The 13275-nt window shown below is 37.6% G+C and overlaps 1 protein-coding gene across 4 annotated transcripts in view; it reads right to left on the bottom strand.

The window, feature by feature from the left end:
* MFSD8 (major facilitator superfamily domain containing 8) overlaps positions 1–13275 on the bottom strand; it is a 48247-nt gene that overhangs the window by 4832 nt on the left and 30140 nt on the right. For all 4 annotated transcript variants that reach the window (XM_047798335.1, XM_047798336.1, XM_047798339.1 and 1 more), the window contains 4 exons: positions 11618–11762; positions 10593–10648; positions 5819–5927; positions 753–887 (listed from right to left, as the gene is read on the bottom strand). In XM_047798335.1, the coding sequence (XP_047654291.1) occupies positions 753–887; positions 5819–5927; positions 10593–10648; positions 11618–11762 (445 nt within the window). The remainder of the gene's footprint in view (positions 1–752; positions 888–5818; positions 5928–10592; positions 10649–11617; positions 11763–13275) is intronic.

Raw genomic sequence — 13275 nt, 5'->3', positions numbered from 1 at the left:
CTTTAAATAAAACACAGTATACAAAAGATACACTGGAAGACAACATTCACTTTGTAAAGTAACTTACTTTACCAAAGAATATACTGCACGGTATAGAAATATGCTTCCTTAATATGGAGTTCCCATCGTGGCTCAGTGGTTAACGAATCCGACTAGGAATGATGAGGTTTTGGGTCTGATCCCTGGCCTCGCTCAGTGGGTTAAGAACCTGGCGTTGCCGTGAGCTGTGGTCGCAGATGTGGCTCAGATCGCGCGCTGCTGTGGCTCTGGCATTGGCTGGGAGCTACTGTTCCAGTTAGACCCCTAGCTGGGAACCTCCATATGCCACGGGTGCGGCCCTAGAAAAGACAGGAAAAAAAAAATATGCTTCCCTAATAAATTTTAAATCTGTAAATGTTCAAGGACTAAAACTCATACATAATGACAGAAAAGACATTATTTTATTAGCACATTCATTTACTTTGTTTGCTCTGTTTCGTGTTTTACTTAAAAAAAAGAGAGAAAGATCTCATTGTGGCTCAGTGGGTTAAGAAACCGACTAGTATCCACGAGGATGTGGGTTCGGTCCCTGGTTTCACTCAGAGGGTTAAGGATCCAGCATTGTGCAAGCTACAGCATAGGTTGAAGATGTGGCTTGGATCTGGTGTTGCTGTGGCTGTGGCATGGGCCAGCAGCTGCAGCTCCGATAGGACCCCTAGCCTGAGAATTTCCATATGCAAAGACTTGAAATAAAAGCAAAACACATAACTTACTTTTTGGAAACTAATTTTATCCCCATGAAAATAATAACTGCCTCAACTCCAAGAGCAGCAAGTATTATTCCATCATATAATACAGCTTGTTCTCTGGTCCAGGCATACATATCCATTGTTAATGGAGTAACGATGCTAAGAAAAACAAAAAATAATTCTTATTTTATTTAAATCATAGCCATTTTTACTTAAAGTTGAAACAGAAGTTTTAACAATGACATCAACACATTCAAGAATATGCATCTCATAACAATTATACTAGAACTACATAAACAAAAATTTTAACAAAATTAAGGGATATTTTGTTGTTACACAAGCCACCAAGTTTGGGTGCTTGCATTTTTATTTTTTAATATCTATTGTAATTACATAAGAAACATATTCACATTCCAAAAAGTTTGAAAAACAGTAAAGAGAGACAAACCAAAATTCCTACCATTCTAATATGATTAAAAAAGCATTTTGATTTAAATTGGCCTCTTTTCAATGAAATAATGTTACTATTAATTTATTAGAACCATCTGAGATTTGTTTTTTCTGTTCCTCAGTCTCTTTCATATCTATCTTTTCTTTTCTTATATATTTGTTTTCTCTACCTCTGAATGCCTCTTTCTTTTACATGACTGTCTCCTTCCTTGTCAAGCTTTCTTTTTCTACTTTCTATCTCCTTCTATTAACTGGCTACCAAAAGGAATTAAAACATATTTTAAATATCAATTCTTTAAAAAAAAGAACATCACTATTTTTAATTTTAAAAAGATGAGCTGATGAGAGTTCCCTTCGTGGCTCAGAGGTTAACGAACCTGAATAGGATCCATGAGGATGCGGATTCAATCCCTGGCCTCAGCGGGTTAAAGATCCAGCGTTGCCATGAGCTGTGGTATAGGTCACAGACGTGGCTCGGATCTGGCCAGTCTGTGGTGTACGTCAGTGGCTGCAGCTCCGATTTGACCCCTAGCCTAGGAACCTCCATATGCCACAAGTGCGGCACTAAAAAAGCAAAAAAAAAAAAAAAAAGGATGAGCTGATGGAGTACTCTTGTGGCACTGTGAGTTAAGGATCTGGCATTATCACTGAAGCAGCTTGGGTCGCTGCTGTGGCATGGGTTCAATTCCTGGCCCAGGAATTTCCATATGGCAAGGGTGTGGCCAAAGGCGGGGGGGGGGGGGGGGGGAAGATGAGTTGCTTTGGAAAATAATTCAATGGATTCTCAGTAAATTAAAAACAGAATTACCATATGATTCAGCAATTTCATTTCTGAGTATATACCAAAAAGAACTGAGAGCAAGGACTCAGATACTTATACACTAATTTTCATAGTAGCATTATTTACAATAGCCAAGAGGTGGAAATAACCCACATTTCCACTGACAGATGAATGGATAAACAATATTGGTAAATACATACAATGGAGCATAAATACATACAATTCAGCCATAAAAAGATATGAAATTCTGACACACACTACAACACGGACAAATCTTGAAAACATCAAGTCAAGTGAAATATGGAAGACGCAAAAAGACAAAGGTTGTACAATCCCACTTATATGAAGTACCTAGAATAGGCAAATTCATAGAGAAAGTAGAATAGAGGCAGTCAGAAGCTGGGTGAGGAAGCATGCGGATTTTTTTTTTCTTTTTTTTTGTATTTTGTCTTTTTTTTTTAGGGCCCCACCCGCAGCATATGGAGGTTCCCGGGCTAGGGGTTCAATTGGAGCTGTAGCTGCTGGACTACGCCAGAGCCACAGCAATTTGAGATCTGAGCCGCATCTGTGACCTACACCACAGCTCACGGCAACGCCAGACCCTTAACCCACTGAGTAAGGACAGGGACTGAACCCACAATCTCATGGCTCCTCATCTGATTTGTTTCAGCTGCACCACGACGGGAACTCCGGGACTTGATTAATGGGTGTAGTGCTTCTTTTTGGAATGAGAAAAAGGATCTGGAAATGGGTGGTTTTGAAGGTTGCACAATATTTTGAATGTGTTTAATGCCGCTAAATTGCACAATTAAAAATATTTAAAGGAGCTCGCGTTGTGGCTCAGCAGTAACAAACCCAACTAGTATCCATGAGGATGTGGGTTAGATCCCTGGCCTTACTGAGTGGATTAAGGATCTAGCACTGCCACGAGCTGTGGTGTAGGTCACAGATGTAGCATGTTACTGTGGCTATGGCATAGGCTGGCAGTTACAGCTCCAATTCAACCCCTAGCTTGGGAACTTCCATAAGCTGCAGGTGGGGCCCTAAAAAGCAATAAATAAATAAATAAATAAATAAATAAATAAATAAATAAAATGGTACATCTGGAATGAATATATCATTATATACAAATTCTATCTCAATTTTTTTTAAAAAAAGAAAAGATGGGAGTTCCCTGGTGGTGGCACATTGGGTTAAAGATCTGACGTTGCTGCAGCTATGGTGCAGGCTGCATGTGAAGTGTGTGGTTTTTGTTTTTTGTTTTTTGGGTTTTTTTTGTCTTATTGCCATTTCTTGGGCCGCTCCTACAGCATATGGAGGTTCCCAGGCTAGGGGTCGAATCGGAGCTGTAGCCCCCGGCCTACGCCACAGCCACAGCAACGCAGAATCCGTCCGAACCGAGTCTGCGACCTACACCACAGCTCACTGCAACGCCAGATCGTTAACCCACTGAGCAAGGGCAGGGATCGAACCTGCAACCTCATGGTTCCTAGTCGGATTTGTTAACCACTGTGCCACGATGGGAACTCCTGAAGTGCGTGTTTGATCCTGGCCTGGGAACTTCCACATGCTGCAGGTGTGGCCAAAAAGGAAAAAAAAAGAAAAGAAAATATGGAAGTAAAGCTCTAAGAGTCATAGCAGACTAAAAGTTCAGTATGTGTCCAATAACATGTTTCATCATGGATTAATGGGAAATAAATACATGAGTTAAAACAAAGCAAATGAAACTAGAACACACCCTCACACCATGCACAAAAATAAACTCAAAATGGCTGAAAGACTTAAATATACGACAGGACACCATCAAACTCCTAGAAGAAAACATAGGCAAAACACTCTCTGACATCAACATCATGAATATTTTCTCAGGTCAGTCTCCCAAAGCAATAGAAATTAGAGCAAAAATAAACCCATGGGACCTCATCAAACTGAAAAGCTTTTGCACAGCAAAGGAAACCCAAAAGAAAACAAAAAGACAACTTTCAGAATGGGAGAAAATAGTTTCAAATGATGCAACCGACAAGGGCTTAATCTCTAGAATATATAAACAACTTACACAACCCAACAGCAAAAAAGCCAATCAATCAATGGAAAAATGGGCAAAAGACCTGAATAGACATTTCTCCAAAGAAGATATACAGATGGCCAACAAACACATGAAAAAATGCTCAACATCGCTGGTTATAAGAGAAATGCAAATCAAAACTACCATGAGATACCACCTCACACCAGTCAGAATGGCCATCATTAATCAATCCACAAATAACAAGTGCTGGAGGGGCTGTGGAGAAAAGGGAACCCTCCTGCACTGTTGGTGGGAATGTAAACTGGTACAGCCACTATGGAGAACAGTTTGGAGATACCTTAGAAATCTATACATAGAACTTCCATATGACCCCGCAATCCCACTCTTAGGCATCTATCCGGACAAAACTCTATATAAAAGAGACACGTGCACCCGCATGTTCATTGCAGCACTATTCACAATAGCCACGACATGGAAACGACCCAAATGTCCATCAACAGATGATTGGATTCGGAAGATGTGGTATATATACACAATGGAATACTACTCAGCCATAAAAAAGAATGACATAATGCCATTTGCAGCAACATGGATGGACCTAGAGAATCTCATACTGAGTGAAATGAGCCAGAAAGACAAAGACAAATACCATATGATATCACTCATAACTGGAATCTAATATCTAGCACAAATGAACATCTCCTTAGAAAAGAAAATCATGGACTTGGAGAAGAGACTTGTGGCTGCCTAATGGGAGGGGGAGGAAGTGGGAGGGATTGGGAGCTTGGGCTTATCAGACACAACTTAGAATAGATTTACAAGGAGATCCCGCTGAATAGCATTGAGAACTTTGTCTAGATACTCATGTTGCAACAGAAGAAAGGCTGGGGGAAAAAAATGTAATTGTAATGTATACATGTAAGGATAACCTGACCCCCTTGCTGTACAGTGGGAAAATAAAAAAAATTAAAAAAAAAAGAGTTAAAACATATCCTTAAAATTGAAAAAAAGTTAAAATGTTATTGTTTTATGTTATGAATATTTACCATACTAAAATAAATGCCCCCCAAACCAGATAAACTAAAACTTGCACATATCTCAATAATTTAAAAAAAAAATCCAGTAGATCTGGCATGAAATGTACTGGCATAAATATGTTGCAATATATTGATGAGCTGTCGAATAAAACTATCACATATTCTATGCTGGGTGAATGGACATACACACCCCAATGCTTAAGAGTTGTGTGTAGAAAAATGTTACAAAAAAAGACATACAAAAGTATTAGCAGTGGTGACCTCCAAGGAAAGGAGTGGATGTGGAAATACAGTTGTAGTGTCTGGAATACTTACAAGAATGTACTATTTTAATAATAATAATGAAAAGGTATTTTTAAAATAAAAGGCTGTATGATAACCAACAGGCAACAAAGCCTACACAAGGCAGAGATTTTGTAATATATTAGCTTGTTTCAGTATCAAGGCTTAAAGTTAAATTTTCTAGACTGAACCAAACATACCTAAGTAAGAAGCTATACAGCTTAAACTTAATCACAAGGTTTTATAACTATATTTATCATGAAACTCAGAGGAAAGAAGAAAGACTAGTTAAACGGATTCCTTTAATAAGGAAAAAAGGTAGTAAGATTACAGGCAGAGAATTAAGTATATTCAAGATAGAAAGCAAAAAATTTACATATGCTTTTTACATCATGACAAGAAAAAATAAGCCTTACATAAGGTTTTGGAGAACATCAACATGCCTGATTAATATTGCACTAAGAAGTACAGCTTATTCACACAATCCAATTTAGATGAAAATGATAAAACTTACGTTTCAAAAAGGGCAAAGATAAACAGAACCACGAAAAACAGAACATTGGTGGCCACAACAGCAACTTGATCAATATTTCCTTCGGGAAACTGAACTTCATCGGTACTTACTACAGAAAACAGAAGAAAAATTATTTTACCTACACATCTAATTTTTCTTATGACACTAAAATAGTGTAAAAATTTTATGTAGCAAATTCTATGACTAAACATTTTTAGGCTTAAAAGCAGTTTATAAGTAACAGAATTTACATGACGGAAATAATTTTTAAATGTCATTTAAAAGTAAAGTAAATTTTCTTCCCAGGATATACACTTCAATTCTTTTACCTACAGGAAATACTCAGATTTTCTATTTGATGTCAATCAAAAACAGAAATGTATATCTATAGAATTCTATAAAATGACCTCATACTTAATACATATGCTTTATATTTCAGGTGTGGATTTTTTTCCACCTTACCTAAATTTTAAATTTATGAGGATTTCATGAAGATCTCAACTAGTTTATTAAATCAGTTCTCAGTTCGATGATTCACCTCACTGGATATATATTTTGAATTCCAATGCTATGTAAAATTAGTAAGTATCTTTATGTTTTTTACTGTAATTAAAAAAATCATTTTTTAAAATGATCATTTATATTTTTTGCAAAGAACCACCAAGATTTGTTGGTGCTATTATAAGTTAGAAAAGCAAAAGGAGTTATAATATTTACTTATGTTGAATAACACATTCAATATAAGCTACATGTGATATAATTGAGAAGTACGAAGCCATATACATGTACTTCCACATTTCCATAATGCTATTTTATGATTTACCCACTTATGGTAAACCAGGTAAGTAATCTAAGAATGTATTCATTTATACAATCTTTAAGTGTATATATAGTAGCAGAGGGGTCAGAGGGTGACTTTCCTAAGACACAGTTAAGTTTCTATTAATTTTTTTATAATAGTACCTGCCTTTATACCTCAGAATTCCTGGGAAGGAGTTCCTCCTCCAATAGTAATGAGATTTGGCAATAGTCCACTATACTTGAGGGCAATTAAGCACCTTGAGTACACTCAACATAGGATTATTACCTTCTTTTCACACAAAGAAAACCAGTCAGCTTTTTCCAGTTCCTTTCCCGGAGTAGACCCTGGTCCTTGTATTATTTTGGATAGAACTCCTTGATTCTCAATCACCACCTAGAGGCCTGTCTTTGCTTCTTTGAATCAAATATGAACACTGCCCCATGTGAGACATAAGTTTACTTCCTATGTGGTTAGTTTTTTGCAGCCTCTGACCAGGGCTAGCTTTAGAGGGGAAACTCAGAAATGCTGCATCCTAGACTGTGGGGATTGACTAGGTACCTTAATATAAGAATTTTAAGAAAATACTACACTAACACACTGATTAAAAGATAGGTAATTGGAGGCGTTCCTTTGTTCTGCTGTGGGTTAAGGATCTGGCATTGTCACTGTAGCAGCTCTAGTCACTGCTGTGATACAGGTTTGATCCCTGGCCAGGGGATTTTTGCATGCCAAGGGAGCGGCCAAATAAATAAATAAATAATTGGAAACTATAATCTTATCCCATGATAACATTTTTTAATAGCAGGAATAAACCTGATTCATTTTATCTAAACATTTATTGACAGAAATTCCCTGCTGGCCTAGTGGTTAAGGATCCAGCATTATCACTGCTGTGGTGCAGGTTTGATCCCCGCCCTGGAACTTCTGCATGCCTCAAGTACAGACAAAAAAAAAAAAAAAAAATTTTTTTTTTTTTTTCCTGCTTCTTAGGGCCACACCTGCGGCATATGGAAGTTCCCAGGCCAGGGAAATCTTATGAAAGAATATAGATCTCTCCTCTCATTTGTGGGAGTTCCCATCACGGCTCTGAGCAGTAACAAACCCAACTAGTATCCATGAGGATGCGGGTTTGACCCTTGGCCTTGCTCAGTGGGTTAAGGATCCAGTGCTGTGGTATAGATTACAGATGTGGCTCGGATCTCGAGTTGCTGTGGCTGTGCATAGGCCAGCAGCTGCAGCTCTGATTAGATCCCTGGCCTGGGGATTTCCATATGCTGCAGGTACACTTCTTAAAAAAACAAAAACTCGGAGTTCCCGTCGTGGCGCAGTGGTTAACGAATCCGACTAGGAACCACGAGGTTGCGGGTTCGGTCCCTGCCCTTGCTCAGTGGGTTAACGATCCGGCGTTGCCGTGAGCTGTGGTGTAGGCTGGGGGCTACAGCTCCAATTCGACCCCTAGTCTGGGAACCTCCATATGCCGAGAGAGCAGCCCAAAGAAATAGCAAAAAAAAGACAAAAAACAAAAACAGAAACAAAACCCTCTCATTTGTGTTTTAGAGCAGTGCTATCCAACAGAACTCTGACATGATGCAAATGTTCTTCCTCTATACTATCCAATACAGTTGGCCACCAATCTCATATACCTATTAACTGAGCACTTGAAATGTCGCCAGTGTGACTGAGGAAATTTCCTAAATGTAATTAAATCTAAATAGCCAAATGTGACTAGCGACTACCACACTGGACAGTGTAGATATAGATCTCTGCTACTCAAAGTGTGGTTCACAGACAAGCAGCATCAGCTCACATAGAAGCTTGTTATAAATGCAAATTTTCTCTCCAGGCCTACTGAAACAAATCTGCATTTTAACAAGGTTCCCAGGTGCTTTCTAAGCACATTAAAATCAATGAAGCAAAGATCAACGGTGTATATGGTTATCTTCTTCAGCTTATGCAAGATTTTGCTGTATACCATCCCTTTCTCAGCCCCTCAACCTCACCCGCTTTATCTCACTCATTCTCTTTATCTGAAAGGTCTTTTAAGTTAGCATCCTATTTTTCATCTTTTCAAAAAAGCAGCTTATACCCATTGCTGACACCTCCTCACCACTCATCCTTTGTTTCTTTGTTTTTACTTTGATAATTTTCAAACATATCCTTACATACCTATGTTCTAGATTCAACAATATTTTGCCATACTTGATTCATCTACCCCTTCCTTTCATCCTTTCATGCTTTCTTTGTTGCTATAGTGTTTTTCATTGGATGACTCCCAAATCTGTATCTCTAACTTTGATCTCTACTGTCAAAATTACAAGTGCCTCTGGAATTTTTAGTTGTTCTAGTGTAGCATTATATTTGGCCTGATCCAAATTGAAATTATCTTTTTAGCCATAGTCCTTTCTTTTTTTTTTGCTTTTTAGGGCCACATCCACAGCACCTGGAAGTTCCCATCCCAGGCTAGGGGCCACAACAACTCGGGATCCAAGACGCATCTGCAAACTACACCACAACTCACGGCAATGTGAGAACCCCAACCCACTGAGCAAGGCCAGGGATCGAACTGGTATCCTTGTGGATACTAGTTGGATTTGTTCGTGCTGCACCACAACAGGAACTTTCTTTTTCTTTTTTGCAATGTCCCTTCTTAAATTCTTGTCCTCTCATTCTTTCAGTTATCTAGAGTCAAAACATAGAAGACATCTTCAACAACTTCATCTATTTCTGTTTTTTGTGGGGGTTTTTTGTCTTTTTTTTTTTTTTGTCTTTTTGCCTTTTCTAGGGCTGCTCCCACGCATATGGAGGTTCCTAGGCTAAGGGTCTAATCAGAGCTGCAGCCTCTGGCCTATGCCAGAGCCACAGCAATGCGGGATCTGAGCCGCATCTGAGACCTACCCCACAGCTCATGGCAATGTTGGATCCTTAACCCACTGAGCAAGGCCAGGGATCGAACCTGCAACTTCATGGTTCCTAGTCATATTCGTTAACCACTGTGCCACGAAAGGAACTCCAACTCCGCCTATTTCTTAATATCCCTTATGCAATCTGTCAAGAATACTGATTTCCTTTCTTCCTTCAAAAGCTAGTATCTCTCCCTTCTCCATTCTCAGTTACTGCTATAGTTCAGGACTTCACATATCTGGATTAGACCCACTTGGAATCTGATTATTGTCATTCCTCTCCTTTGTTCAAAACCTGCTATAGCTCCTCACCACTCTGCTCTCCACCTGACTATTTTTAACTTTACTTTCACTAGTTTTGTTGTGAAAATTAAATAAAACAGCTATCAAAGAACTTGGTAAAATAACACTCTTTTCCACTTTATAAACACCTTAAGGGCGAACTAAGTTGCATTATGTTGGGGGGGAGGAGCTCCTCAAGGACGACCTAACTAGGAGTACTTAAATAATGGTTTATTTAGTAAAATATACATACTTACCAGACTATCTATTTATGAGTCATAGAAAGATCTAAAGGATGAACATGTCCATTTGTAGAGTATATCAAAGGAATAAAAACAATAAAAGAGTCAAAGGGAAGAATAAAGTAACCAAGCAGGCTTTTGCTTGGTTGGAATCTTAAAAAAAAAAAAAAGAAAAGAAAAAAAACAAAAAAGAGAAACCATACTTATTCCCATGATTAAGTGAACAAAGAAATACTTGAAACAGATACATTTGATAGCAAAATTACTGAAGTAATTCCAAAAGTCTCAAGATTATTAGGATATTGGCTCTTGAAAACAAGATAAGGTGATTTTTTAGCAATGGTTTTAACCTTGCCAATTGTGTATACCAAGTCACTGATAAAGGTATACCTTAAAAAAAAAATCAGTTAACTTTCAATTTTGAAGATCTTCCCCAGTTAACCATTGTATTGTCCTCAGCTGCAAAATTCAACTAAACACCAAATAGGTAGAATCATTAGGAACAATTTGCAATATTATAGAAATTTAGTCAAACAGGTTAATAGTACCTTCTTCAAAATTAATATTTTTACACTGTCGTCCTGAGTCATCCACACGATGTTCTCTTAAAAGAAAAACATAAACATTGTGTCCATAAAAGGCTTAGTATACTAGAAAAATGGTTTAAATTTATTACTAGCTTTCTATATTTTCACATTCTAATATAGTTTATTTTACTGCCTTCTGAGTAATGAAATTATTATAATATATAAAAAGTAAAATAAAAAATACAAGTTATGATTATTACATTATCATATAAAATGAAAAATATTTGATTCATCCAAAAGCATAAATGATCAACCTTAATCAGTATTTGAAGCTTTCTAGTGATTTTTAACATGAGTTATGAACATTTTTGGACTCTTGGATAAAACATCCCAAAGAAATAAAAAGTAACAAAACTTCTGTAATTTTATAAAATTTCTTCTAATATATAAAAGAGATATACAAGTAAATTTTGTGTCTCAAGTTGATACTAATCATTTATCTACTTAAAACATCGCTTTCATGCCATTCCCCTGCTTAGAAACCTATAATTAATAAATCAAGACCAAACCTTGAATCTTAGTTATCATCTATTATTTTAGTCATGAATACCATATGGGTTGGCTCATCAAAAAATATGAACTATAAACATCAAGAACCAGGAGTTCCCGTCGTGGCGCAGTGGTTAACGAATCCGACTAGGAACCATGAGGTTGCGGGTTCAGTCCCTGCCCTTGCTCAGTGGGTTAATGATCCGGTGTTGCCGTGAGCTGTGGTGTAGGTTGCAGATGCGGCTCGGATCCCGCGTTGCTGTGGCTCTGGCGTAGGCCGGTGGCTACAGCTCCGATTCAACCCCTAGCCTGGGAACCTCCATATGCCGCGGGAGCAGCCCAAGAAATAGCAACAACAACAACAATAACAACAACAACAAAGGACAAAAAAAAAATCAAGAACCAAATAAGGACATCAAAGAAATAATAATTCTCTACTAATGATAATCATATTTAATTTCACAATCTATAAGAGTAGTTTTATCATTTCTAATTACCTTAATATAGTAAGGATCAGAATAATATTTAATATTCCCAGGAAGACACTAAGTAAAACAGGTGCTGTATACATGTTTATCTGCAGCTTAATGGTATCCCATGTCACACCCTTTTCTCCAATGAGTGCAAAACAAGTCTGAAAAACTTAATAAAACGTATACAGATGAATTGTTATACGGGAGGCACAGGTTAAAATAAATGTGAAAAACATTTACCACAAAATTAGAAGTATCCATTACTGGATCATCCATCTACATCAGGCATCTCAATGGTGGTAAGGAAACTGATTCTTGGTGAGCAGAGACAAAAAATTTACTTTTTATATATAAAGCACAGATATGTACACAGTACATAAAAGACATACAATATAGGGAATTTCCCGGAATCTCTGCAGATTAAGGATCCGGCATTGTCAATGCTGTGGCTTGGGTTGCTACTGCAGCATGGGTTCAATCCCTGGCCCCGGAACTTCCACATGCCACCAGTATGACCCAAAAAAAGACATAGACTATAGATTTGTGGTATTAATAGCTCATGGCATGGAGCGATTAGGGGAAAAATGTCTAAAAAGACTCCTTAGAGGAGTTTCCATCATGGCTCAGCAGTTAATGAACCCGGCTAGCACCCGTGAGGACACAGGTTCCATACCTGGCTTCACTCAGTGGGTTAAGGATCTGGCGTTACTGTGAGCTGTAGTGTACGTCACAGAGAAGGATCAGATCCTACATTCCTGTGGCTACGGTGTAGGCCAGCAGCCACAGCTCCTATTGGACCCCTAGCCTGGGAACCTCCATATGCCGCAGGTAAGACCCTAAAAAGATAAAAGACCAAAAAAAAAAAAAAAAAGACTCCTTAGCAAAACAAAAATGTAAAATATGGCTGAGAAGCACTGATGTACATGCATTCATAAGGGATTATACCTAACTTGTCAGTATTGTTTTAAATACAGCTTTGTAGGAAATTTAAAGTGTACAATTTCTTCCACAAATAAATTATTAAAATTTAATTTCATTTTAAGAAAATGTCAGAGTTCCCATTGAGGCTCCTTCCAACTAGTAACCATGAGGATGTGGGTTCAATACCTGACCTGGCTCAGTGGGTTAAGTATCCAGTGTTGCCATGAGTTATGGTATAAGTCGCAGATGCGGCTCGGATGCTGCGTTGCTGTCTCTGATTCAACCCCTAGCCAGGAAAACTTCCATATGCAACATGTGTGGACCTAAAAAGAAAAAAAAAAATGTCACATTTTAACTCAATATTTTAAAATATTACTGTGTGTATAGTATTTAAATTACATATTTAATATCATTTTCAGTTTTGATCTGTGGTAAATATCAGATTGAAAAAGTACTGGTTTTCACAACACTGTAAATGAACTATACTTCAATAAAACTTTAAAAATGAAAAAAGAAAAGAAAGAAAAAATACTGGTTTGTTCTTTCCATTTAGACTCTATATCTGGTTCTGCCCAATGCTTTACATGTAAACTTAGGGTGCGGATTAAGTAAAATACTGCAACTAAAGCTCTCAGTATAGCATCTAGCATATGGTAAGCAGTCAATAAATGTTAGTGGTTATTACTGGAAAAGTCATCTAATCTTTTCAGGCCTACATTTACTCATCTTTAATACAAATATATTAAAATGTTTAAGGGAAT

This window comes from Phacochoerus africanus, chromosome 10 (genome assembly GCF_016906955.1).
Source record: "Phacochoerus africanus isolate WHEZ1 chromosome 10, ROS_Pafr_v1, whole genome shotgun sequence".
Taxonomy (NCBI): domain Eukaryota; kingdom Metazoa; phylum Chordata; class Mammalia; order Artiodactyla; family Suidae; genus Phacochoerus; species Phacochoerus africanus.
Note: the sequence above shows the minus strand (reverse complement) of the source record. Positions and strands in the feature narration are given on the sequence as shown.